Source organism: Caretta caretta, chromosome 7 (assembly GCF_965140235.1).
Source record: "Caretta caretta isolate rCarCar2 chromosome 7, rCarCar1.hap1, whole genome shotgun sequence".
In the NCBI taxonomy this organism is placed as follows: domain Eukaryota; kingdom Metazoa; phylum Chordata; order Testudines; family Cheloniidae; genus Caretta; species Caretta caretta.
Genome location: NC_134212.1, coordinates 1,888,269 through 1,914,229, shown reverse-complemented (window position 1 = coordinate 1,914,229; position 25,961 = coordinate 1,888,269). Strand labels below are relative to the sequence as shown.

The following is a 25,961-nucleotide window of genomic DNA, read 5'->3' as shown; positions in this document are numbered from 1 at the left end:
TGATTTCTGCAGCTCTGAGAATGGCGTCAGACTTAGCTAAGTAGGACAGCCCAGTGTTAGGGTGTTAAATCTGGGGTCTCCAAAGTCCCAGGCTAATTCCCTGCAAATGTCCCATGTGACCTTTTGCACATCACAGCCAGTTTTTTTAAAGGTATTACACATCAAAAGATGCAGATAGGCACCATGGAAAACCCCACTAGGTGCCTACCTGCAGCTTTAAATGTCTAAATACCTTAAAAAAATCTGTCCCCTACTATCTTTGGGCCTTACTTCCCCATCTGAAAAATGGGGATAATAGCACTTCCCTACCTCACAGGTCTTGGTTCCTTGAAATTTAAGAGGCTGCTCAAACACTATGGTACCAGGGGCCAGATAAGTACCTTGCCAAGTAAATTTAAGGTTTACAGCAGCCACCTCATTTATTCTGATCTGCTCAAACTATGACTCTGTCTCTCCTGCACATTTGGCTCTGTGTGTTGTCTGAAAGAACACTTCCTTCTAGCTATCCTCTTTCCAAAGCAATAAGCAATCCTGGACTATAAAGGGTTTAGCTCATGTAGCCACACGTATGTAAAGTTCCCTATAATTTAGTTTTAAGAGTTCCTATATCTGTGACAGGTTGCACCATGACATTTAGTTTGTAGTTCCGCAGTAGTCAGATGTTATCCAAGACCTTTACACAGACTATTTTTGTAGGGCATAATGACAGCCTTAAATCAAATGAGTCCTTTCGCTTAAAAATTAAATGGAACAATGCATTAATTTATGAAAGAAACATCAGAGCTCCCTAATAAAGGCAGCGTTTGAATAAAAAGCTTTTTATTCTTGTAAGTCAGGGGAGAAGATGACATGTGCATGTGTTAATATCAACCAAATTCTGCTTGCTTTATTCACCCACATAGTCCCTTGGACTTCAATTAACTGAATTCATATAAGTAAGGGGGTGGGAGATGTGGCCCTTTGATATACCTAGAACCTCAAACCAAGTAAGAGTTCAAAACTCAACATATTAGATATGTGAAAAGTGGCACATACTGTGCACTGGTAAAAAGGAACCAAGAGAATACTCTATTCATTTATCTGTGACAAATATCTTGGCTCAATGTTTACTAGTCAGGTGACAGGAGTCTCTTGACCAACTCCAGAACATTACGTGATGTAAACGTTCCTTTTTAAAAGGTTCCAGTAAACAGTAGTGTTTATTTTGGTGACAAAAAGTTGAGCTAGGAAAGAGAATAGGCTTGGCTGCACATGATAGTAATAGATGTAAGTTAAGTATGGATCATATTGATCTTCATGTGTCCTTAAAAGCCATCAAAAGTGATGTTTTACATCTCTTACCTACAAAGCAGAGTAGCTCTCAAAATTGACAGCAAGCTGTGACCTCCTCTTACCAAGGTCTGAGGTATCATAAATGTAACCCCCCCACATATTTCTGAATTTTACTAAAGAATAAAGCACCATGCAATCAGGAGCGCTGACTTTCCGACACCATGACTTTCACCATCCCTTCCATAACAATCTTTTCACTTTCCCTAACAGTACATGATACTGAAATGTATGCAACAGATCTTTTCAGTCTCTTCACTTCTGCTGCAGCTAAGACTTCTTCTCCAATGTACAAGGGAGCTGGGAAGTGAATTTCCTGAGAAAGAAACACACAACCATAGCCAGGCATTTTAGTACCTATAACTGCAGAAATAAGTCCGTTGATCAAAACTCCATGTACAATTGTTCTCCCAAACCTAGTTTCCTTTGCATAGTCTTCATTCAAATGCAACGGGTTCGTGTCCCCAGTTAAGTCAGCAAAACAAACAACATCCTTCTGTGTGAAGGCTTTAGTAAGTTCAGCCTTGTCTCCAACTTGTATATGTAAATACTGAAGAGAGGGAGATTTACGCAATGAGCTGGCAATGTTTGGTTTTGTTAGGATGGTTCTTTTGAAATCTCCACCAAAAATTCTAGGTCTGAGTACTGCCAACATCTTGAGCAACTTCTGCTTCTTACAGCCCAACCTTGTCTCCTGTGTATTCAATCCAATATGAGTTCTCTACTGTTCCCAGATAACGCAAGGAGAAATGGAGAGGTCTGGTGAGAAAAAAAGAGACGCATTATGAAAACATCACACATACCAAACAGTTTCCAGCAGACAAGATACAAACAACAACAACAAAAAAACCCCACAAAGCAAAATTAGAGCAACTTAAGCCAACCATGTTATTCAACTATCCCCTTGGAGACCAATTCCAGCTCCCAGACTCAGGTTACTGAAAGTTACATGGCAGAATGAAGTGAAGCATTTCAAAAGGAACAAGCATTGGGCTCTGGAGTTCAAGTACAATGGCGTTTCAAGTGGGTGACTGACAGTGGGGGAAAAACAATACAAGTTTCATCCAGATGTGGGCCAAAGACAAACTGTCATGGAAATTAGTTTCCTCAAAAATCTGTTAATGAGATCAGACCTGACCTCATTGTAGTAAATATATAAAGTGATGAAACTCAGACACAAGAGTCTAGTTTTACAAGATTGCATCTATGTGGGCCCCCAAAAGGAAAGAGGATTCCCAGCATCTACTTCCTCTCAGACAACCCCAGATATGACAACAGGCGATTGTTACAAGCACCATACAAAGAGAGACATGGACATGACAATTTAAGTTGACTGAATTTCAGTAATTATAAAACAGACTGATTTAATCTCTCACCAATCTGTTTCACACCTATCTTTAAGGGTATTTAACTCTAAAAACTGATCAGTTTTTACACAAGTAAACCATGTCTCTATTAAGAGGTTTTGTGTACTTGAGTAGGCCGAGTAACCCTAAAGAGCACTAACATTCAGGGGCAGGTCCCAGAGTTCCCCAGGACTTTACCTGTATCACTCTAAAAGCACACTTCCTGTTCTGGTAGGAGCCCAGCAGTGTTAGAGCACTCCACAGCTTGACAAGGCCACTAAAGAATGACAAAATTAAATATATTATTAGGATTCACATGACTCAAAGGTTTTCCTGCTGTGTACACAGTTTAAATAGAAATCCCCTAAACAGAACGAATAATGAACTCTCAACTGCACTTAACAGCTGGTAATTTCATCAGTGGGCTCTGGTGACAAGTTTGTGACACAATTACCCTTCAGTGTAGTTTGTCTTATCGATGGTTTGGAGTATTTAATACAATCAATGCTCATGGGTTTTGCCCTTGTCAAACCCTTTTTTTCTGGGCCTGTTTCCTGAACCCCTCTTCCCATTCCTCTAATCTCCTTCCCTTCCCCACCCCCAATAGCTTCCATTCATCTTTAGTTCCCTAATCTCCCAACTGCTCCTGACCTTTTCCCACAGCAAGGGATAACAGACACCGGTTTGAGTACTGCATCATCCACACCTGGTCATTTTATGTTTTAAGACAGGAACCATATATATGGATCCATGTTTATCGTCTCATTGAGTACACATCAAGTTTGCTCAATTTAAGTAAAAAGATGTTTTAGTCTTTAACCTCCAGCCCTGCATACTCAGCCTAGCAAAGTCAAGCTGGGTTCTTTCTAGGTCATGCATGGTCATCAGTAAGAGATTCTGTGGGCCCAATTTTCCCTTCAGTGCCACCTGAGCAACCCAACTGCTGTCAGCTGATTAACCACAGCAGGAACCAGTTCTGTTGATGCACAAGTAACACTCTCCAAGTCACTCTAACTTGCATTGGCTCTGCAGATGTAACTAGTACTGAACACTCACTTTTGTAACTAAATGCAGCAGACAGGACTACACACAAGAAGATGTGTCAAGACGTTGTGAGGTTTACACATCTGTGTCACTTTTTAGACCAGTGTCACCTTAACTATTCTGGACCTGTCACATTTTTAAGGTCAGAGTCAGAAAATAGTTGAAACCCACAAATGCCAATGGAAATTTGTTGTGTTTGAGGTGGTTTCTTAGTCTGCCTTTTTACTGCTCTTTTGATTCCCAGTGCTTTATCATTTTTCTTATGGCTTGTCTACACTGGCAATTTACAGCACTGCAACTTCCTTGCTCAGGGCTGTGAAAAAACACACCCAAGCACAGCAACCGCAGCACTGTAAAGCGCCAGTGTAGACGCTGTACCAGCGCTGGGAGCTACACCCCTCGCTGCCTTGTGTGGTCGCAGCGCCCTAAAAAATCCCACCATAGCTCCCAGCACCGGGGCACTGTTTACACTGGCGCTTTACAGCACTGCAACTTGCTGCGCTCAGGAGGGTGTTTTTTCACACCCCTGAGCAAGACCTAAATTAGGCAGACCTCACAGTATTAACATTTTTCAGAGGAACAGCCGTGTTAGTCTGTATTCGCAAAAAGAAAAGGAGTACTTGTGGCACCTTAGAGACTAACCAATTTATTTGAGCATGAGCTTTCGTGAGCTACAGCTCACTTCATCAGATGCATACCGTGGAAACTGCATTCGCAAAAAGAAAAGGAGTACTTGTTAATACTTGTGTATTAACATTGAAAGATAACAGGGATGTAAAGACTGCTCTAAAAGGCCAGTTACTCGATTTCACACCTTAAAAAGGCATTTCACATAGCTTTTTGAAATGGAGATGAATCATTTACAGTTTTGCTCCACAACTAATTATCTTCCACGCCAGGTGCCAGGCACATTATTCAACCTGCTTTCTCTAACATGTAGCCGCGTGTACATTCTAAAATCCACAACAAAAGACACTATGCTATACACATAATTTTCCCCAAGGAGAGGATGAGAGAGAATAAACCATGCCATTTAATGCACTCCTGGAAGGCTCTCAGATACCATGGTGATGAGGGCAGTAAAAGAGTACAGTACAGACTCTCTAGAGGCCAATAAGGCTATAAGTGTCCTCCTCCAGACTTTTAAGCAGCCACTTGATAACTGAGAGTGAAAGGTCCCTCTTTCAGCAATGGATTGTCTTATATCAGTGAAGGCTGAAGCTTCTACCAATCCTGGGCCATGTGCCCCCCCTAGGTATCTCTTGAAATTCAAGCACAATTAGGGGGGAAAAAAACCAAAAAACTCCTGAGTGATCACTAAACAGCATTCACATACATCCCAGAAACACACAAGAATCATAGAATCGTAGGACAGGAAGGGACCTCGAGAGGCCACCTAGTCCAGTTCCCCGCACCCATGGCAGGACTAAGTATTATCTAAGACAGTGGTTCTCAAACTTCATTGCATTGTGACCCCCTTCCGACAATAAGAATTACTACATGACCCCAGAAGGGGGGGGGACTGAAGACTGAGCCCACCCAAGTCCCGCTGCCCCAGGCTGGGGGGGCCAAAGCTGAAGCTCTGGGCGGTGGGGCTTGGGCCCAGGGCCAACACCAGCCTTGGTGACCGCCATTAAAATGGGGTCCCAACCCACAGTTTGAGAATCCCTGATCTAAGACCATCCCTGACAGGTGTTTGTCTAAGCTGCTCTTAAAAATCTCCAATGATGGAGAACAATTTTTCCTCCCTCCTCCTTGTAACAACTGTTTACATACTTGAAAACTTATTGTGTCCCCTCTCAGTCTTCTCTTCTCCAGCCTAAACATTTTTTCAATCTTCCCTCACAGGTCATGTTTTTCTACACTTATCACTTTTGTTGCTTTTCTCTGGACTTTCTCCAATTTGTCCACATCTTTCCTGAAATGTGGCACCCAGAATTGGACAATACTCCAGTTGAGGCCCTAATCAGCACGGAGTAGAGTGGAAGAATTACTTCTTGTGTCTTGCTTACCATACTCCTGCTAATACATCCCAGAATGATGGTTGCTTTTTTGCAACAGCGTTATACCGTTGACTCTCATTTAGCTTGTGATCCACTATGACCTTCAGATCCCTTTCCGCAGTACTCCTTCCTAGGCAGTCATTTCCCATTTTGTATGTGCGCCACTGATCGTTTCCTCCGAAGTGGAGTACTTTGCATTTGTCCTTATTGAATTTCATCCTATTTACTTCAGATTGCTTCTCCAGATCATTTTGAATTTTAATCCTATCCTCCAAAGCACTTGCAACTCCTCCCAATTTAGTATTGTCTACAAACTTTATAAGCGTACTCTCTATGCCATCATCTAAATCACTGATGAAGATACTGAACAGAACTGGATCCAGAACTGATCCCTACGAGGCCCCACTCAATATGCCCTTCCATCTAGGTTGTACTTCCCTAGTTTGTTTAAGAGAAGGTCATGCAAGACAGTATCAAAAGCCTTAATGAAGTCAAGATATATCACATCTACCGCTTCCCCACTATCTACAAGGCTTGTTATCCTGTCAAAGAATGCAACAGACAAACAGGCTCAGAAAATCTGACCCACGAGGAAACATTAAACAGGCATGTTTAGTATTGGGGGGGAAAAAAAAGACTGAAGGGAGACCTGATAACAATCAACTATGTTAAGGGCTGTTATAAAGAGGACAGTGAGCGACTGTTCTCCCTATCTACTGAAGATAGAAGTAATAGTGATGAGCTTAATCTGCTGCAAGAAAGATTTAGGTTAGATATCAGAAATAACTTTCTAAACTAGAAGGGTGGTTAAGCACTGGAACAGGCTTCCAAGGAAGGTGGTGGAATCTCCATCACTGGAGGTTTTTAAGAACAAGTTGGACAAACACCTGTCAGGGATGGTCTAGGTTTACTTGGTCCTGCCTCGGCGCAGGGCTGGATTTGAAGGATTTCCAAGGTCCCTTCCAGCCCTGCATTTCTAAGAAATCACAGCTATTATTTTCTCCCTTATTTTGATAGGAAACTGTCAGAAGTTGTAAGCGAGTTATTTTCAAATTAAAGGTTATTTACACATCTTACACAATTCCAGGTTGGTACTTGCGAGTACTGTATATGCAATCAGTGTCTCTTACCTGCTAGAAACTCTTAGTATTGCAGACAGGGTCTTTTCCTCATATGTTAAGACATCAACAGGCAAGGCTGCACCAACCTATGCACCAATAGGGCACTACTGTTAAATCAATATTATTCACGGCTTTAACAGCAGTTTATGAACATATGATTTCCATGTTCTCCAGCTAAAATTCTTATTATTAGAGCAACTTTGTAATATCCAGCTCTTTTATAACCCTTTTCATTCACAGATCTCAAAGCACTTTACAAAGGAAGCAAAAATCATCATCACCATTTTACAGCTGGCAAAACTCAAAGAGGTGATAGGACTTGCCCCACCTCACCCAGCAAATCAGTGGCAGAGCCAGGAATAAAACCTAGGACCTCTTGAGTTCCAGTCCAGCAGGCCATATTCCCTCCTGCTGTTTTCCCTTTGAAGCTCCATTGCAGCAGGAACAGGGATACCAGGACTTAAAGGAAAATGGCTGTTTTCACACCCAGATCAGTGAGTGTCAAATAGCACTGAAAGCAGCATCCAGGCTGATAGGAGGTACATTAAGGCTCCTACTTCAGTTTCTTGAACTTAAAAGCCAAAGTCTATGAAACAGCAGAAAGCAGAGAGAGAAGGGCTCTGAGGGAGCAGGAGGGAAATAATTTTAAATGGTTTCTTCCTTTCCCTTTATGTCCCATGAACCAAGCCTCCTTTCTGCTTAGTTTCAGCTCTGACTTTCTAGTAGTAATTCTAATTTGGATAATACTATTCACTAAATTATGTTTTCTAAAGGATGAGTTGGAATCACTCATTAGACCACAAACCTAGAGAATCTTGGTTATCTTTTGAGGGGCCCCATCCACATACTGACCCAGCCTGACCATTTAGCTTCAGAGATCTTCCAGAATCACTAGTTTGCAATTTGGGGTGAAACAGCTTCCACACTAAGAAGTCAATTAGTCAAAATTCTTTGCCCTGCTAAAATTAATTTTAGGTCAGATGAATCATGCATGCAGCACAAGAAACCTCAGGGTTCAGAAAACTTTGAATACACATCAGAACTGCTGTGAAGATGGGATTTTCATATATTTGCCTACTGAAACAGAAGAATTGTAACATTTACTACCATTGTTAAAAGCAGCCTGAAGTCTACGGATTTTTTTTTAAATGTAATCATAGCATAGTAAATAAAGAACAAGGTGTTAAGGTGAAGAAATATCAGCCTCTGCCATTCACCAGCACTCTCTCCTAGACGTTCCATTTGAGATCATGGTTTTTTAAAAGTCAGCACTATTTATTTAGTGATTCTCCATCATGTGCAGTCTTCAAGTTGAGAGAGACGCTCAACTCAAACCAGAGGTATGGGCTTGATGCATAAATTATTAGAGGAAGCTCTTTGGCCATTATTATGCAGGAGCTTAGACTAGAAACTAGATTCTCTTAATGGTTGCTTCTGGCCCCTAAACAAACAAATCCATGAAGTTATATTTACAAGGAATTCAGAAAAGCGCAATCGTCAGTCACACAGTCAATGATCCCGTACCTCCCCATGTAATTCCTTCAGTGCTGAAAGGATAAGTTGCTTGAAATGAGCAGCGTTCAATCTAACTCCACCTTCTTGAAATTCTCTGAAACGAACAACGTTCACACGGAGCCTGATTATTCAGGTCTATGCATCTCAAAAGGGACGTGGTGGTCAAAAATGGGGGCGGGGGGGTGGAGCCGAACTTACAAGCAAACCTTCACGTAGTGGTGCTCAGAAGCGTTCTTGAAAACGATTCTTTCAAACGCCGCGGGCGTGGCCCCCCTCCCGCCCCCGAGCTGGGCCATGCGAGCCACGCGCGGACCCGGGACGGAAGACCGAGCAGGCCGCGGAGCGGCGGCGAAGGCTTGCGGCTGGCCCGTACCCGCGAGCCCGCCAGAGCGGTGAGCTCCCGTTACCCTGCGGGCTGTCCGCGGGCCCCGGAGCCCAGCGGGTCCCGCCGGTGCCGGAGCCTCCCCCTGCAGCCAGCGGCGGGCGCAGCTCCTGGCGCGGCGGGCTCCGCGCCAACGGGGCCCGTCCGCCGCCGCGCGCCGGGGCTGAGAGCTCTGCGCATGCGCAGCGCCGGGCCGGGCCGGCCTGGGAGCGCGCCACAGAGGCGCGGGGTCACAGGCGCTCGCCGCCCTCGCAAGGCCTGGCCAACAGGGGGGGTGAGAACCGAAGCGAACCGAAGCGACCCCGCGCTTCCAGTGTTCCCAAACCCACACGCTGCCCCCCTCGCCCGCTTTCTGAGGGGAGAAGCCCCACCGACCAATCAGCGAGCAGCTCCTCCTCCTCGTGGCCAATAAGAGCCACCGACACGGCCCGCCCCCTACGGCGGCCCAGCGGGGCCAGTGAGAAGCCGGAGAGGGGGCTGGGCGCTACGTTGGGGCTTCCGGGGAGTAGCGGGGGCGGCACCTTTGTTACTGTCGCAGCTCGGGGCGCGCCCGGCGGGAGGGGTCGACTCGGCTCTGCGCGTGCGCGATGCTCCCCAGCCGCGCGCCGCTGGGGCCTGGTCACGGTTGCTGGGCTCCCTCCCCCTCAGGCCGCCGCGTTGCCATGGGGATCCGACCCCGCCGCGGTGGGGCGCCCTGTGCACGGCTCCCCGGGGAGAGGCGGAGCTCGCGGCCCTGCCCGGCCCGGCCCGGCCCAGGGCGGCTGCCTGCGAGGCGGGCCGGGGTCCAGGGGTCCATCTGCGGGGCTGCTAAGTGACTGGACAGCGCGGCGCCCGGGGCGCGGGGGGCGGGCACAAAATGGCGGCTCTGGGACCGGCGGAGGCGGGAAGAGAGAGGAGCCCGGGCTCAGGGCCGGCGCAGAGCCGAGGGACATTTCGGAGGAAGGGCGCAGGGTCGAAAATACACCCAGGGAGAAACAGGAGCCGGGCGAGAGAAAATCAACCACCACTTCCTACCTCCACCGCCAGGCCTCAGGAGTCGCCTCCCCCCTGGTTCTTCGCCTCCCGGGGCGCCTCACCTCGGCACCGGGGTTACTGGAGCCCCGTTTGCTGTAACTGCTCCCTGTTGTTCGGAAAGGGGGAGTGAGGGCAGGGAAGGCGTTGGGCACCTGCCGGGGACGGGACTTTTCTCGCCTCTGGTCCGCTGCTGCCAGTGCCCTCCTGTGCACACAGCTCAGTGCCCGTGTCTTGGCTCCTCATGCTGAAAACCTGGTCCTGCCGTCCACCCGCCCCGCATCTACCCTGCCTCAACTTCCACCTTCCCTCTCCTCCCGGTAGCCCTTTGACTGGCTGCGGAGCAGGATCTTGTGTGCTGAGGGTGGAATTCACTTTGTGCAGAGCTCCAGCACAGGGATTATGCACACAGGCCCTGTACTACTGCTTTGCACGAAGGTAAAGGGTGCCCTGAAGTCCTAAAGCACTTTCTGGGTAGAGAGCTGCTCCGACCATTAGTTCTGTAGACAGTTTCATCACTCTGGATGTTACAGAGAGACTATAACATGTATAAGCAGAACTTGAGTTGTTTAAACGCTTATTGGTTGGTGATTTTAAAACAGATAGATATTCAGACTGGCCTCAGTGAGGGCTAGGCATCCGTAAAATTGCCAATTTAAAGTACATCCATGAGTCAGATACACAAAGTATCTTAGCATTTTCACAGAGTGCAGCTACTGTCGTTTTTCACCTTAAAGTAAAAACAAGTGAAAAGATATTCTAAAAAGTTCGCCCTTTGGGCTGAGACAGAGTGTGGAAAATGCCAGACTCAAAGGGAAATTCATTGGAATGCTGTGAACTCTTAAGAATTGGAGTTTTCAGCCTGATGAAAGTCACAACCACCTTAACGACAATGCGTGCTACCCAGCAAATGCTGCATCTAACATTTCATATGTTATAATGAGCTTTCCTCCCTGCCCAAGTTCCACAGGGAGAGAGCTGTGCATTGCATGGGTATGGACACTTAGTGATTAAAATTCCCTGCACAGACTTGCCATGTTCATTAACATGGTACAGGATCAAAGCTGCATTTGTTGGAGCTGCTGCTGCTGCTTCTTTTTTTAAATTTCCCATAACTGGGTTGTTTAAAACAAAAAAGCAGAAGCTACTGGTACTGCCTAGAAACTGTTCCTGCACCATGGCCGCTACCTGCCCTCTAATCTACTATGTTACAAACGTCCTGGGGACCCTACACTGCTGGCTTGTCCACTGACTTTGCTGCTGTCACTCCGCCATTGCAGCCCTCTCTATAACAAGTGCTGCTGTTGCTATCAGGACCTGTGCTCTAAGCCACTCACATGCCTATCACACCTGAGGGATCCTTTAAAACTAGTTCCCTCAGAGACAGGAGGGGATAGAGAAGGTGTTGCTGTGTCCATTGCAGGTGCTCTTTTAAACTTTGATGTGGGAGAAGGTCTCTAAGCATGGCGTTCCTGGGATTGATTTGTTGGTGAGTTTGGTTTGGGCTTGTCTTCTGAACTGCAGCTAGTACTTTGGTCAATCTTTCCAATCTTGGAAAGGACATGTGGCCCAGTCCTGCAAACCCTGACACATATGAGTACTCACTGACTTTATTGGAATTATGCAGGTGAGTGCAGGTTTGCAGGACATAAAGAGTAGACCTAGCCGATTTCTGGACCTCCCCTCACATGAGTAGATGAACACACACTGGACTTAAATCTTTAGTCTAGCACTAGTCAGCAAGAATACAGAAACTATTCTTTAGTTCACGTCCCACGGTGTTGTCTTTTATATACACCTCATGATGGTAATCATCACCAATGACAAATTTAACACAGTCATTGAGCTGTCATTCAGAAAATTCCTAAGGCTAAAGTTTTTGGCTATTCCATCTGTAAACATCAGATAGCAATGCGGAATTCAAAGTGGGCTTGCGCAATGAAAGGGTAACCGTCTCACATGGCTCAATGTATCTAGGCTTGGAAAGAGTAGCTTTTTATCAGTAAATGTCTATAGGCATCTGTTTCACTGTACACACACAAACTGATGAAAAAATACTTACATTGATGATAATCAAAATTGACAGCGAGGCAAAGTAAGAAAAACGCTGCTTGATTAGAGTCACAATCCAGCGATTTCATCTTTTGAATTAGGCTTGTGGCAAATGGCCTAGCGAAGGAACAGTAAAAACAGGTGTGATTTGTTGATATAGGATATTTACTTTGTCTGTGGGGACAGGTAATGCTGACAATATGTGTTTTGATGGTTTATTAAGCTTTAACTTTTTGAATCCTAGCATCTACTGAACTGATCCTATGCAGACTCATTGAGGAACCGCCAGCCATCAGTAGTCTCTGAAACAACAGCAGTGCCTATGGATATTCTGACCCATTCCTTCTGAACTTGTTTCTCAAATTTCCTAAAAAGCATCATGGAAGGCAAGCTACATCCAGCTCCTCAAACATCGGGTCCAGTTTGCGCTTCTTGTTTTTGAGAGGTTTGCTATTTAGTCTTTGTCTTCATAATAGCTCTATTTGCATTGTGAGGCAGACAAAGCAGGAGCATGGCTATTGTCTTCTGTTCTCTCAGTGTCAGCTTCTGTGGTACTCTTTAGCTGGTTTTGGCTTGGAGTATCCATGCTTGATCCTTTGAGAGAGCAAGAGTCCCGGGCTGGGGGGGTTGTTCCATGTGAAAAGGTTGTGTGCAAGTCTCAAGGGGGCCCTGAAAAGGGGGAGAAACAAAAGCAAAATGCTTGCAAAGTGACCTCCGGCCATGAGGGGGGTTATCGTGTCACATAAACCAGCTACATCATTCAACACACAGGGATCAGAAGAACAGAGCTGTTTTTTGTTTGTTTGTTTTTTTTTTTTTTAAGAACTACAGTTAATGATAATCCCATTCCAGCCAGCAGCCCTTACCTCCCAGATGTGCCAGGACTGGCTGTGTGTATTTGCTCTGTTTCTGATACAAGTGAATTGTATCAGAATACACAGGACATTTATTTGTAGATCCTGACAGGGCTTGTTGATGTGTGAATCATACATAACAAATGCTACCTAATACATAAGAGCAATAATAGAACTCAGCTTCTCTGGCAGAAAGAACCATACCAACAGGTCCTGTAAAAAGTCACTGACTATAATAGTACATGTAACTTGTACACAGATGGAAATATTCCATATACAGAACACCTGGATATAGGACAATAGCATTAAATGGAACAAAGTTCATGTCTTTCACACTAATTTTTCTTCCTTCCTGAAAATATATATATTTTTTAGAATGTACCAAAGAAGAGTTCTGGAACATTCTTCATGAGAACATGAACGAAGTCCCAATGCGGGTCGTCTGGGGAAACAAAGATTAGGTATTTTGGTTAATATAGGAACTGATAGCCTCTGTAACTGTGGGAATGGAATATGAACAAGAACAATCATTCATAACTTTAAGGAGTGTTTAGATTGCTGTGCATTTTATTTCCCAGAATCGTCACTATCATGAGGTGGCATCGAAGCAGTTAGAAATAGTGTGATTCAAAAAGAAAAAAGGTGACACGAGATGAGGTTGTGAGTTTAAGTAAATCCGAGGTTTGAAGGATGCCAGACTGGCAGCAAAGGAGTCACAGTGACCTCGTGACTGAAACAGGCCTGCTGGAGGCAATGCTAGCTTTACCGTGCTGCCCCGGCGCTCTGCCTGGAGCTTCACTTGGAGGAGCTGAGCAGTCTGAACTCCCTCAAGTCGTGTCTCCTTCTGAAAGTGCCAAGATCATCAGTTATGAATGTGTTCTGCATACCAGGAGCTAGACGTGAGATCACAGACTCGTTTCCCATAGATCAGCCATCACGGATACCAAGGACCGTAGTGACAGAATGCAACATGATCTAGAGCAGAAAGGTTGCTGGTCTTGTCACTAGTCCACTCAGCCATCCTGGCCACTGATGGAATTATATATTGAACTGGCTGATGTCTCTCTAAGCCTGAGTAAAGAAAAGGAGTACTTGTGGCAGTCCTCCTTTTTGCGAATACAGACTAACGCAGCTGCTATTCTGAAATAAGCCTGAATAGCACAGCATTGATCCCTATGGATAGAAACTCCTATCTGCAAAACAGAGAGAGATTCAGTGAAGTAGCTTAATAGTGGGGAAATATTGGTCCTGCCCTTACTAGGAGCAGAACTCTGCTAGCTACATTTAAACACAAGGGGTTTTAAAATAGCAGGGTTCTTGCCTTACTACCCTGATCTGAGTGTTCAAAGTGTTATAAACCTGTGTTACAGCCTGCCTGAGGGGATAGGTATCAGAAGGGGGGGAAACAGGGTCTGGTTTTCAGAAGTGTTCGGCATCTACAATGCCAGTTTAAATTTATGCTCAGCATTTCTGAAAAATCAGGCCTAAAAGAACCCAGCCTGCAGAGGGAAAAAGCACCATTTTTAAGGGGAGAAAATCTTGTCTAGAGTCAGCACACAGTGTTAGAGCACCGCTAGCATCAGCCATTCTGATCAGGGCTGGAGCTAGCATTGTTCCGAACACTGTGTGGATAAGGACTAAATGTTCTCATTACTTAACTATTATGAACTTCCTTTGGGTAGATAAAGGAAATAAATGAGTCGCTAGCTGAAGCATCTGATGTGGGGAACAAATGCTTGTCACACATAGTATCCTACTCTGCTACCCAAATGCATATAAGATAAATGCAGAGATTTTTTGCCCCAAAAAGGTCACGGTCACAGAGTCACAAATAACTTTGTACCCTGAAGCGAAGACTTCCTATAGTACTTAACCCTGTTTCTGTCATACAACTGCTGGCTGTTTCTGGAGTGGCTGTTTTAACAAACTCCATTCCTGTCACATCTACATTCCGGACAAAAGCGCATCTTGGAGTTTGTGGATCTGGTGCATAATACAAAGGACATTAAGAAACTAGCGTGAACTTCAGGAGAGTTGCAAGAAGTAAAGTCTGATTCTGTTCTGAAAAGTAACTATATAAATGGCATACGGTGCTCTATTTGTCTCCAGATTTCTGAACAGATGTGCTCAATGTACAGGCAGAGATATTTAGTTCTTGCAGATTCAATCTGGTATCTGAGAACCCAGCCGCTCCCTCTGCTTCTCATACATTACCTGTAATAAAGGTCCCAAATTAGGCCCTGTACAAACCCACATCATGTCTTTATATGATGCCATCTGAATCACTTGTGCTAACTCAGTGCTTTCAGTGGAGTTACACAGATAGGACTGACTAAATATTGGTAAACTCTTCTGCTGAAGATACATAAAAGGAATACAGATTGCTCCCTATGAGCATGTTTGGCTTTGCAGGGCTGACCAGAGGAAAAAAAAAAAAGCTACAAAATGTTAGTTTAGTTTTTAAAGTCAGCAGCTGTGTCTAAATATGTACCTGGAGCAAATCAGCTAAGCAAACATGGCACCTTCTCACAGCCACTTCTCAGACTAGGACCACACATTAATTTAGAAAATTCTGCTGCTCTGAAAAGCTTGTGGGAGTTCTTCTGCAAAACGTGACAGTGCCGGAGTTTATGCAGCTCATGTGATCTCATCTTCTGTAACAAAATTTTATCAACATTTGTAAGTGTATAGCAGATGCAGGCAGATTTAAGATTCTCTTAATTTTTATAACCATCTAGGCAATATGATAGACCTTGTCATAAACATACAACTAAGAGTAGCATAAAATCCCTCCTTTACCTGTAAAGGGTTAATCAGTGCCATTAACCTAGTTGACACCTGAACAGAAGGACCAATGGGGAAAGAAGATACTTTCAAATCTGTGGGGGTGGAGGGTTTTTGATTGTGCTTTTGTTGTTCTCTCCGGAGACAAAGAGAGAGACCAAGCAAGTAATCCAGCTCCTACTGAATGATGCATCTAAAATTACAGAAATAGTAAGTAATAGCAAGAAAATGCATTAGAGTATCTTTTGTTTTAGCTTGTGAATTTTCCCTATGCTAAGAGGAAGGTTTATTCCTGTTTTGTTTTTTTTTTGTAACTTTAAAGTTTTGCCTAGAGGGGAATCCTCTGTGTTTTAAATCTTATTACCCTGTAAAATTATCTTCCATCCTGATTTTACAGAGGTGTTCCTTTTACTTTTTTTTTTCTTTATAATAAATGTTCTGTTTTTAAGAATCTGATTGGGTTTTTAGTGTCCTAAAAACCCAAGGATCTGGTCTGTACTCACCTTTACTCTCAAGCCTCCCCAGGAAAGAGGGTGAAGGGCCTTGGGGGCATATTTTGGGGAAACAGGAACTCCAAGTGCTCCTTTTCCTAAATCTTTGTCTAACTCACTTGGTGGTGGCAGCGATACCGTTCCAAGGACAAGGAAGAATTCGTGTCTTGGGGAAGTTTTTAACCTAAGCTGGTAGAAATAAGCGTAGGGGGTCTTTCATGCGGGTCTCCACATCTGTACCCTAGAGTTCAGAGTGGGGAGGGAACCCTGACAGACCTGAAGGAATAAAAATACCTAAAGTCTCAAACTAGAAAATTTAAGAATATGTAAGAAATGTGGTAAGAGGAAAACCTTTCCGGATTGAGACTTTAGGATTTTTTATTCCTTCGGGTTTATCACATTGCCTAGATGGTTATAAAAATTGTTGAGAATCTTAAATGTCTGGAACATCAGAAAAGTACTGCTTATATCATTATGTCATATGGAAACAACTGTGTATGAAAGGAAGACTTGCAGGAGAATACTAACTCTGTATGTGTGGTGAATGAAATGGATGCCCATAGTAAAGAAACAGTGTTCTGCATCTTTAAATTTGTTGAGAACTGTGCTGAGACAGCAGCCATTTTGTTCTCAGTGGCTCCTGCTGGTTCAGTGGAGACACACACAGTGCTATCTCATGGAGCCTTGAGTGTCTAACTTTTCTTGTTTGTGTTAATCTAACAAAAGTCCTTTAGCCAAGGTCACGGTTGCTCTTTGTGCATGGAAGAACATAACAGCATACTAGCTGTGTTAGTGTGGGTAAGATTTTCGCCACTGAATCCCTTTGCTGTTTGTATCTCTGCCTTCAGTCTAAAACAGTAGTTGCCAAAGCATGGGTGTGTGGAGTACGTGGTGGTTGTCTGGGGAGAGCTGGTTGGTCACACAGAGCTAGAATCTCCTCATTCCCAGCTACCACATTACATTGAAAACAGCTAAAAAGACATGCATGCTTTCCTGAAATTACTTTTCCGTCTACGCTATTGCTGTAGTCCCCACTAAACCTCTGCATATAACACCTCTAAACAGACAGCAGGTAAAGACCCAAATGTGCCCTCCCTCTCAGTGGAGCAGACAGTGCTGGTGATAGTCTGAGGATATCCAGATTGGCATGGAAACTGGAAAGACAAGGGGTCCACTACTGGCCAGCACCACTGCTCTTGCCAGCTGTAGATAAGGTTTTTAAAGACTTGGTATGTCTACACTACGAAATTAGGTCGAATTTATAGAAGTCGGTTTTATACAGTTGATTGTGTGTGTCCCCACACAAGTGCTCTAAGTGCATGTAGTCGGCAGAGTGTGTCCACAGTACTGAGGCAGCCGTTGACTTCCGGAGCGTTGCACTGTGGGTGGCTATCCCACAGTTCCCGCAGTCTCCGCCGCCCATTTGAATTCTGGGTAGAAATCCCAGTGCCTGATGGGGCTAAAACATTGTCGCGGGTGGTTCTGGGTACATATCATCAGGCCCCCGTTCCCTCCCTCCGTGAAAGCAAGGGCAGACAATCATTTTGTGCCTTTTTTCTTGAGTTACCTGTGCAGACACCATACCACAGCAAGCATGGAGCCCACTCAGCTAACTTCACCATATGTCTCCTGGGTGCTGGCAGACGTGGTACTGCATTGCTACACAACAGCAGTTAATTGCCTTTTGGCAGCAGATGGTGCAGTATGACTGGTAGCCGTCAGCGACGTAGTTCTGGGTGCTCTTTTAATCGGGCGCCTGGGCAAACATGAGAGTGACTCAGCCAGGTCATTTTCCCTTGTTTCGTCTCGTGGCGATTCAGTCCTACCAGCAGTACACTGTCTTTTAACCTCCAGCCAGCAGAAGATGATGGCTAGTCGTCATACTGCACCGTCTTCTGCCGAGCACCCAGGAGATGACGACGGCTAGCGGTCGTACTGCACAGTCTGCTGCCAGCAAGATGTATAAAGATAGATGAAGTGGCTCAAAACAAGAAATAGACCAGAATTGTTTTGTATTCATTTTTTCCTCCCTCCCTCCTTCCCTCTGTGAAATCAACGGCGTGCTAAACCCAGTTTTGAGTTCTATCCTTGAGGGGGCCATTCAGTTTCTCACAAAGCCACCCTCTTTGTTGATTTTAATTCCGTGTAAGCCATCCCTGTAAGCCATGTCGTCAGTCGTCCCTCCCTCCGTCAGGGCAACGGCAGACAATAGTTCCGCACCTTTTTTCTGTGCAGACGCCATACCACAGCAAGCATGGAGCCTGCTCAGATCACTTTGGCAATTAGGAGCACATTAAACAACACGCACATTATCCAGCAGTATATGCAGCACCAGAATCTGGCAAAGCGATACTGGGCGAGTAGGCGACGTGAGTGATGAGGACATGGACGCAGACTTCTCTCAAAGAAGGGGCCCTGGCAATGTGGGCATCATGGTGCTAATGGGGCAGGTTCATGCGGTGGAACGCCGATTCTGGGCTCAGGAAACAAGCACAGACTGGTGGGACCGTATAGCGTTGCGGGTCTGGGATGATTCCCAGTGGTTGCGAAACTTTCGCATGCGTAAGGGCACTTTCATGGGACTTTGTGACTTGCTTTCTCCTGCTCTGAGGCGCAAGAATACCAAGATGAGAGCAGCCCTCATAGTTGAGAAGCGAGTGGCAATAGCCCTGTGGAAGCTCGCAACGCCAGACAGCTACCGGTCAATCGGGAATTAATTTGGAGTGGGCAAATCTACTGTGGGGGCTGCTGTGATGCAAGTAGCCAATGCAATCAAAGATCTGCTGATATCGAGGGTAGTGACCCTGGGAAATGTGCAGGTCATAGTGGATGGCTTTGCTTCAATGGGATTCCCTAACTGTGGTGGGGCCATAGACGGAACCCATATCCCTATCTTGGCACCGGAGCACCAAGCCGGCGAGTACATAAACCGCAAGGGGTACTTTTCAATAGTGCTGCAAGCACGGGTGGATCACAAGGGACGTTTCACCAACATCAATGTGGGATGGCCGGGAAAGGTACATGACGCTCGCATCTTCAGGAACTCTGGTCTGTTTCAAAAGCTGCAAGAAGGGACTTTATTCCCAGACCAGAAAATAACCGTTGGGGATGTTGAAATGCCTATATGTATCCTTGGGGATCCAGCCTACCCCTTAATGCCATGGCTCATGAAGCCGTACACAGGGGCAGTAGTCAGGAGCTGTTCAACTACAGGCTGAGCAAGTGCAGAATGGTGGTAGAATATGCATTTGGATGTTTAAAAGCGCGTTCGCGCAGTTTACTGACTCGGTTAGACCTCCGCGAAACCAGTATTCCCACTGTTATTACTGCTTGCTGTGTGCTCCACAATATCTGTGAGAGTAAGGGGGAGACGTTTATGGTGGGGTGGGAGGTTGAGGCAAATCGCCTGGCTGCTGGTTGCGCACAGCCAGACACCAGGGCGGTTAGAAGAGCACAGGAGGGCGCGTTGCGCATCAGAGAAGCTTTGAAAACCAGTTTCATGACTGGACAGGCTACGGTGTGAAAGTTCTGTTTGTTTGTCCATGATGAAACCCACCGCCCCTTGGTTCACTCTACTTCCCTATAAGCTAACCACTCTCCCCTCCTCCCTTCGATCACCGCTTGCAGAGGCAGTAAAGTCATTGTTGCTTCACATTCATGCATTCTTTATTCATTCATCACACAAATAGGGGGATAACTACCAAGGTAGCCCAGGAGGGGTAGTGGAGGAGAGAAGCACCAGGAGGGGTGGTGGAGGAGGGAAGGACAAGACCACACAGCACTTTAAAAGTTTAAAACTTTAAAACTTATTGAATGCCAGCCTTCTGTTGCTTGGGCAATCCTCTGGGGTGGAGTGGCCGGAGACCCCCCAACCGCATTCTTGGGCGTCTGGGTGAGGAGGCTATGGAACTTGGGGAGGAGGGCGGTTGGTTACACAGGGGCTATAGCAGCAGTCTGTGCTCCCGCTGCCTTTCCTGCAGCTCAACCATACGCTGGAGCATATTGGTTTGATCCTCCAGCAGCCTCAGCATTGAATCCTGCCTCCTCTCATCACGCTTCCGCCACATTTGAGTTTCAGCCCTCTCTTCAGCCCGCCACCTCTCCTCCCGGTCATTTTGTGCTTTCCTGCACTCTGACATTGTCTGCCTCCACGCATTCGTCTGTGCTATGTCAGTGTGGGAGGACAGCATGAGCTCCGAGAATATTTCATCACGAGTGCGTTTTTTTCGCCTTCTAATCTTCACTAGCCTCTGGGAAGGAGAAGATCCTGTGATCATTAAAACACATGCAGCTGGTGTTAAAAAGACATTTTCTAGAACAATGGCTACACTCTTTCACAGTAAACCTTGCTGTTAACATTACATACACAGCACATGTGCTTTCGTTCCAAGGTCGCATTTTGCCTCCCGCCCCCCCATGGCTAACAACGGGGAACATTTCTGTTCAGCCACAGGCAAACAGCCCAGCAGGAACGGGCACCTCTGAATGTCCCCTTAAGAAAAGCACCCTATTTCTCCAGGTGACCTTGAATGATATCACTCTCCTGAGGATAACACAGATAAAATGGCATGCAGCTCATCATAGAAGCGGCATGTTTGGGGCTCTGACCTGGAGCGGCAGTTTGCCTCTCTGGTAGGCTTGCCTCAGCTCCTTAAGTTTCACGCGGCATTGCTTCAGTCCCTGTTATGGCCTCTGTCCTTTATGCCTTGGGAGATTTTGACAAATGTTTTGGCATTTCGAAAACTGGAACGGAGTTCTGATAGCACGGATTCCTCTCTCCATACAGCGATCAGATCCCGTACCTCCCGTTCGGTCCATGCTGGAGCTCTTTTGCGATACTGGGACTCCATCATGGTCACCTCTGCTGATGAGCTCTGGCCAGCGTGGCAAACTGCAGGTGACCATGCAAACAGGAAATTGAAATTCAAAAGTTTGCTGGCCTTTTCCTGTCTACCTGGCCAGTGCATCTGAGTTGAGAGTGCTGTCCAGAGCGGTCACAATAAAGCACTCTGGGATAGCTCCTGGAGGCCAATACCATCTAATTGCGTCCACAGTACCCCAAATTTGATCCGGCAAGGCCAATTTAAGCGCTAATCCACTTGTCAGAAGTGGATTAAGGAAATCGATTTTAAGAGCCCTTTAAGTCGAAAAAAGGGCTTCATCGTCTGGACGGGTGCAGGTTTACATCGATTTAACGCTGCTAAATTCGACCTAAACTCCTAGTGTAGACCAGGGCTTAGAGGACTGTTTAAAACACAGTTCTATTCTGATGTAACCACCTTCACTACTAAAATGTCAGAATACCTAGAAGCAATCAGCTCTTGGATTAAGAGCAATCTTCATGCTCAAGCCAGGCAAGACTGAACTGATGCTGGTTGGAAAGGAGAAACCCTTTAACGAAATGACCAAGATGTTGTTTCCACCTTCCACAGAAGGCACACAGGCCCCATTCACCAGAGTGGGATGAAGCTTTGGGGTCCTGTCTGACTCCTCACTGAGCTTGGATGGCCAGAAAGCATCAACATCTGAAAATGCCTCCTTTTACCCCCAGCTTATTAGGCAACTTCCTCCCAGATGAGGACTGGCTACAGTGATCCGTGCATTTCTTCTCAAGTCCCTCCATTAGCTCCCAGATAGCTCTTGATGCCAGTTTAAGACCTTCATCCTAATTTTCAAGCAATTAATGGATCAAGCCCCAACTACATCAAAGACCAAATTTTGATCAATGAACCTCCATGACAGCTGTGTTCCACTGGGATAGAGGCCTGCCTGCTGACTGTATTGCCTAAACTAAGATGTTGCTACTTTTTGCCTCCTGTTGTTTTTGCAGAGCCAATGTAATTACAGAGACGAGCTTGGATTCCAGTCTGGCTCACACATCAGCACTAGAATTGTTAACTAAGGATACTTACGGCTGGCTATATTTTAGTTGTAATCTGAACAGATTGGATATGGTGCCTTCAAGATGATTAATGCAGAACCCTGCAATCCCCTTTTTATGGGCACTTAGGGTTATTTTGAAGGCAAAGGGCTGTATCTAAATACACCTCCAAACAGCCATGGTCAAAGAGGGTCAGACAAACCAAGCTTTTTTTGCCCTGATCCTGGCTCCACTGAGACCTAAGGAGGCTATTACACTAGTCCTTCAAGTGGAGCCACTGAGGAGTGCTCTGAGACATGGGCTTAAGGACTGGCACACAGACCATTTGGGGCATCTCAATGCATGTGTATCCTGAACCAGATCCACATAATTCCTCCCCCAACAACCCCATGCCATTCCCATCCTGCTTGTCACAGGAATAACCTGGGAAGGAGGGCTCTAGGCTAGCTAGCACGTAGGCTCCCAATAGTAGGAGGTTTATAGTATTAAGAGGCATCCTTTTTCTGGAAAGCCTGAAGATTTCTCAGAACCTGGCCCATAATTCTCACTAATTGCTTGATTGCTATTCCCTTGGGCTGCTGGATATTAACGCCAGGTCATTCTGTTGCCCTTTTTTAAACTAAATTAATTCTGCTAAAGCTGTATTTGAAATGTGAATTATTTTGGTAAGTGGGCAGAAAAATATGCTTTCGATGATATAATTCGTGCCCAATAGAATTCTCGCCCAATAGAAGAGGCAACCCTCTTACGTTACATGAGCTGTAGTCCTTGCATATAAAACTGAAATAGAAGCCTGTTAGCACAGTTTTTGGGCTAGGTACTGTTCTCATTCATCCCTGCCAGTTCAGCCCAAGAGAGCAGAATGCAGCTCTTCATGCAGGCAAATGTTTGAACATAAGAAAATACCTAATGTGGGAAGGACGCAACAAAAGTCATTGATTCCATGCTTGGCAGTACAGAACGGGCTGCTGGCCCCACAGCCTGACCTACTTGGAGTTTCTCCAGAGAACGGAGTGCATCCTTCCTATGACTAAACTGATTGTCTTAATTTCCTGGGGCAAAGATACATATTACATAATGATGCAAATCCCTGAATTCACCAGTGTTACAAGATTCAATTAATGAGGATTCTTACTGCAGTACAAATGGTAACCTCGTTTAGGAGTAGCATTAAATCCCATGGGAAAACCTGAGAACTTTGGAATGATCAAAGCATGTAATATGAAATTTTTCTCATTGTTATTTACTTGGATGCTTGAAGTTGACAACAGTTGGTTTCTTTGATGACATTAACAAAGCTTTAAAATGGTAGGATAAGAAAACAAAAACTGAATCTGACTGCAGGGCAAGGGGGAGCTGCAGCAAACATTGGTGTGAAATGTAACTGATGATAGGTGTGTGGTTCACACCAGCCAAGCAGGGTAATCATTTTGAATGTGTTATTTCTTTTTGTTGGACACTACTCTCCCACTTGCTTGGTTATAAATAATAATTCCCAAGGAATAAATACTATGGGCATCCATTCTTCAACCCCACCTCTGACCTCCTAACTCCAACAACAGCAGTAGAAGAAAATCCTTTGAGATGACAGAGAAAGCAGCTGAGCTGAGAGCTTTGGAATGAACTTTAGATTTGAATGTGAAATACTTAAGACAACCATGGATTGTGGAGCTTCAGCTAATGCAGGTGAGTTGGAGCAAATTGGAAAGTTGTAATTAGGAATAGAGGCTTTTAGAGAGTTTTTCTCCAGCCTTTGCAATAATAGGTGCTCAGCCATGGCTGAATTAACATCCCACTAATTTCTGCTTGAAAAATAAAGTAAAACATTTGTCAGATGAAGTAGAAACAGGAGCCTGCTTTCAGTTACTGACCAAACTGGCTCTGAAAGGAGAGGCTGGCAGTGTGTTTTTACATATCAGATTATCTCTCAGATACAGATGTTCATTGTCAATTTAAATGCTGCCCTGCCTGCAGACAATTCCCATGTCGAGGATACAGGACTGTAAAACTTGGTAACAAAGGTCTGTTCTCTGTATTATATAGATGGTTTAATCCTGTCTTAGTGCCAGCAACAGTAACTGGACTGAGAATACTCTGCTGTTAGATTCAGAGATATACTGCATCAAAGCCAAGCCCATTTAAAAGAAAAAGAGCATCTCTGCCTTTGTTGCCCACAGTGTATTTATCATGGAGCATTCAATATTTGTCTTTCTGAAGCTGAAAGAGCAGCTTAACTTCAGAAAAAGCCATCTGTACTCAGCTGTATCTGAGGTGATTTATTCCAGAACCAGCGAGTATTTCTTGTCCTCAACAGCCTGAAATGAAATTGAAGATGAGACTGCAGCACCCTAAACCTTCAGTGCCCAGTGAATTTCTTGAAGCTGCCTCAAGCCATGTTACGTACCAAGTATTTGCAGGGATGTTTCCATGTTAAAAAGGGCACTTTACATCGTTAAAATGGCCGTGTCAACTTGGGAGGAAATGTAATTTTCATAACATGCAGATTTGGCCAAAACGGTTGATTTTAACCTCACAGATTTAAGGGACAGTAGTTCTGATAACCATTCATTTGTTTACAGTATCAGTAAACTGTAGATGTTAACAGTTCTGCAGCTGTGGCAGAAGAGATTGTTTAGAAAACTAAATATTGGTTGTGCTTGACTGTAATCTCAAATTTACAAGAAGTGCAAGTGAACACAAATACATTTCCGACCTGGAGTAACCTTGGGCAGCATGAACTCATTTGGGGATGGGGTGGAGTTGGGACATGCTCAGAAAAGTGATAAACAGTTCTAGTCCCTCATTCTGGGGTAAAAAATCTGTTTTCTACATTTTGTAGTGAATCCCTTCTCACTTTGTAATGATAAAGCATAAAAGATTCTCTGTACAGAGCAGTGCACTGTTCACAAGCGATCTTCAGTACAAACTGCTCTGCACCAAAGCACTGATCCACATAAGGGAGCTAGAACTTTATCAGGATGGGAGAAAAACGGGTCACTTTTACGTTAATTAAGTTTATGATTTAGGCCTGATGTGCACACAATTCTTGTACTGATTGAGCTACTGAAGTTACGGGGGGATGATTTTTCTACTGAGAACTTCATCGGTACAACCCCTAGCGTGGAAGTAGTTGCATCAGTGTAGAGCAGGGGTTCCCAAACTTGGTTTGTGGCTTGTTCGGGGTAAGCCCCTGACAGGCCGCGAGACACTTTGTTTACCTGAGTGTCCGCAGGTACGGCCACTCACAGTTTCCACTGGCCGCAGTTTGCCGTTCCCAGCCAATGGGAGCTGCGGGAAGCAGTGGCCCGGCCTGCACCGCTTCCCACAGCTCCCATTGGCCGGAAACGGTGAACTGCAGCCACAGGGAGCTGGATGGCTGTGTCCATAGAGGCTGCACACGTACCCTTGTGGATCCAACTGCTTGGCCCAGGAGATGCGACTTACTGTCCTGTAGCTCCTTTCCACATGACCAGAACCTATATGTGCCAGGATTCTGCTGTTGGGGAATTTCCTGCAGAACCTTTCCCTTGCTGTGGTCTCTCTGCTTTCATGAAAGAACAATTATTTATGTAGGCCTCTTCCTGCCAAAGAAAGCATTCAAAAACACAAACCAAAAATAACTGCTGCAGTGCTGTCTTCCTTGAGTCTGCAGCCAGCCTGAAACAATGGCAGAGATCTGTCCTCATTCGCTGCAGTGGGGGTAATAATGCAAATCTTAACATCTTGCTGATACGCGGATCCCAGATGACAAGTGTCTAAGCATCACCTGCACAGACATCAGTAAACTCTGTTGATCTGCTTGGTGCCAAGGGAGCCTCAGCTCCATGCCGCTTGTTTTCTTGGGCTGGGAGGTTTCTCTCCCCTCTCGGTTCCAATGGAGAGGGATTTGAGTGCTCAGAAGGTGTGGGGTTCTTCCAAATGCTTAGTGTCTTGGCACGCTTCGGATCCGATCTTTAGCTCACGCCTTGGTTTGCGAGACAGAGTCCCTAGTGGATGCACTTCAGTACATTTTAGTGACACTGACCTGAACAGTTCCTAGCTTCCCAATGCTGACATGGGAAGCAAAACCCAGAGCCATGACACATTTATTTCATCCAAAGCCCCTAGTGAATTTGCTAAGGCACTTTCCATTTTGAAAGTTGATCAGT

General features: G+C 45.3%; 2 protein-coding genes and 2 long non-coding RNA genes across 4 annotated transcripts in view; 2 read left to right on the top strand and 2 right to left on the bottom strand.

The window, feature by feature from the left end:
- Positions 1 to 802: 802 nt before the first annotated feature.
- Positions 803 to 1,984, bottom strand: HTD2 (hydroxyacyl-thioester dehydratase type 2). Its single transcript, XM_048859392.2, has one exon. It carries the CDS (start codon positions 1,982 to 1,984, stop codon positions 1,469 to 1,471), a length of 516 nt encoding a protein of 171 aa, XP_048715349.2. The 3' UTR covers positions 803 to 1,468.
- RPP14 (ribonuclease P/MRP subunit p14) lies at positions 1,952 to 8,679 on the bottom strand. The gene is made up of 5 exons (XM_048859390.2): positions 8,557 to 8,679; positions 8,368 to 8,452; positions 6,853 to 6,929; positions 2,874 to 2,952; positions 1,952 to 2,088 (listed from the first exon to the last, which is right to left on the bottom strand). Exons 1-5 carry the CDS (start codon positions 8,652 to 8,654, stop codon positions 2,032 to 2,034), a joined length of 396 nt encoding a protein of 131 aa, XP_048715347.1. The 5' UTR covers positions 8,655 to 8,679; the 3' UTR covers positions 1,952 to 2,031.
- A 1,404-nt stretch (positions 8,680 to 10,083) lies between these two features.
- Positions 10,084 to 13,200, top strand: LOC142072667 (uncharacterized). The gene is made up of 2 exons (XR_012669175.1): positions 10,084 to 10,189; positions 12,048 to 13,200. It is a non-coding gene; the product is annotated as an uncharacterized LOC142072667 (long non-coding RNA).
- A 10,008-nt stretch (positions 13,201 to 23,208) lies between these two features.
- LOC142072665 (uncharacterized) overlaps positions 23,209 to 25,961 on the top strand; it is a 63,690-nt gene continuing 60,937 nt past the window's right edge. Inside the window, exon 1 of the long non-coding RNA XR_012669173.1 lies at positions 23,209 to 23,499. This is a non-coding gene — a long non-coding RNA (uncharacterized LOC142072665). The remainder of the gene's footprint in view (positions 23,500 to 25,961) is intronic.

What these genes read in the sequence shown, in the direction of transcription:
- HTD2 (XM_048859392.2), bottom strand. Translation starts at nt 1,984, where the DNA reads ATGTTGGCAGTACTCAGACCTAGAATTTTTGGTGGAGATTTCAAAAGA.
- RPP14 (XM_048859390.2), bottom strand. Translation starts at nt 8,654, where the DNA reads ATGGCCCAGCTCGGGGGCGGGAGGGGGGCCACGCCCGCGGCGTTTGAA. An exon ending in CACTACGTGAAGGTTTGCTT is followed by an intron (nt 8,453 to 8,556) that starts GTAAGTTCGGCT and finishes TGTTCGTTTCAG; the next exon opens with AGAATTTCAAGAAGGTGGAG. An exon ending in GTGCTTTTAGAGTGATACAG is followed by an intron (nt 2,089 to 2,873) that starts GTAAAGTCCTGG and finishes TTTTCTCACCAG; the next exon opens with ACCTCTCCATTTCTCCTTGC.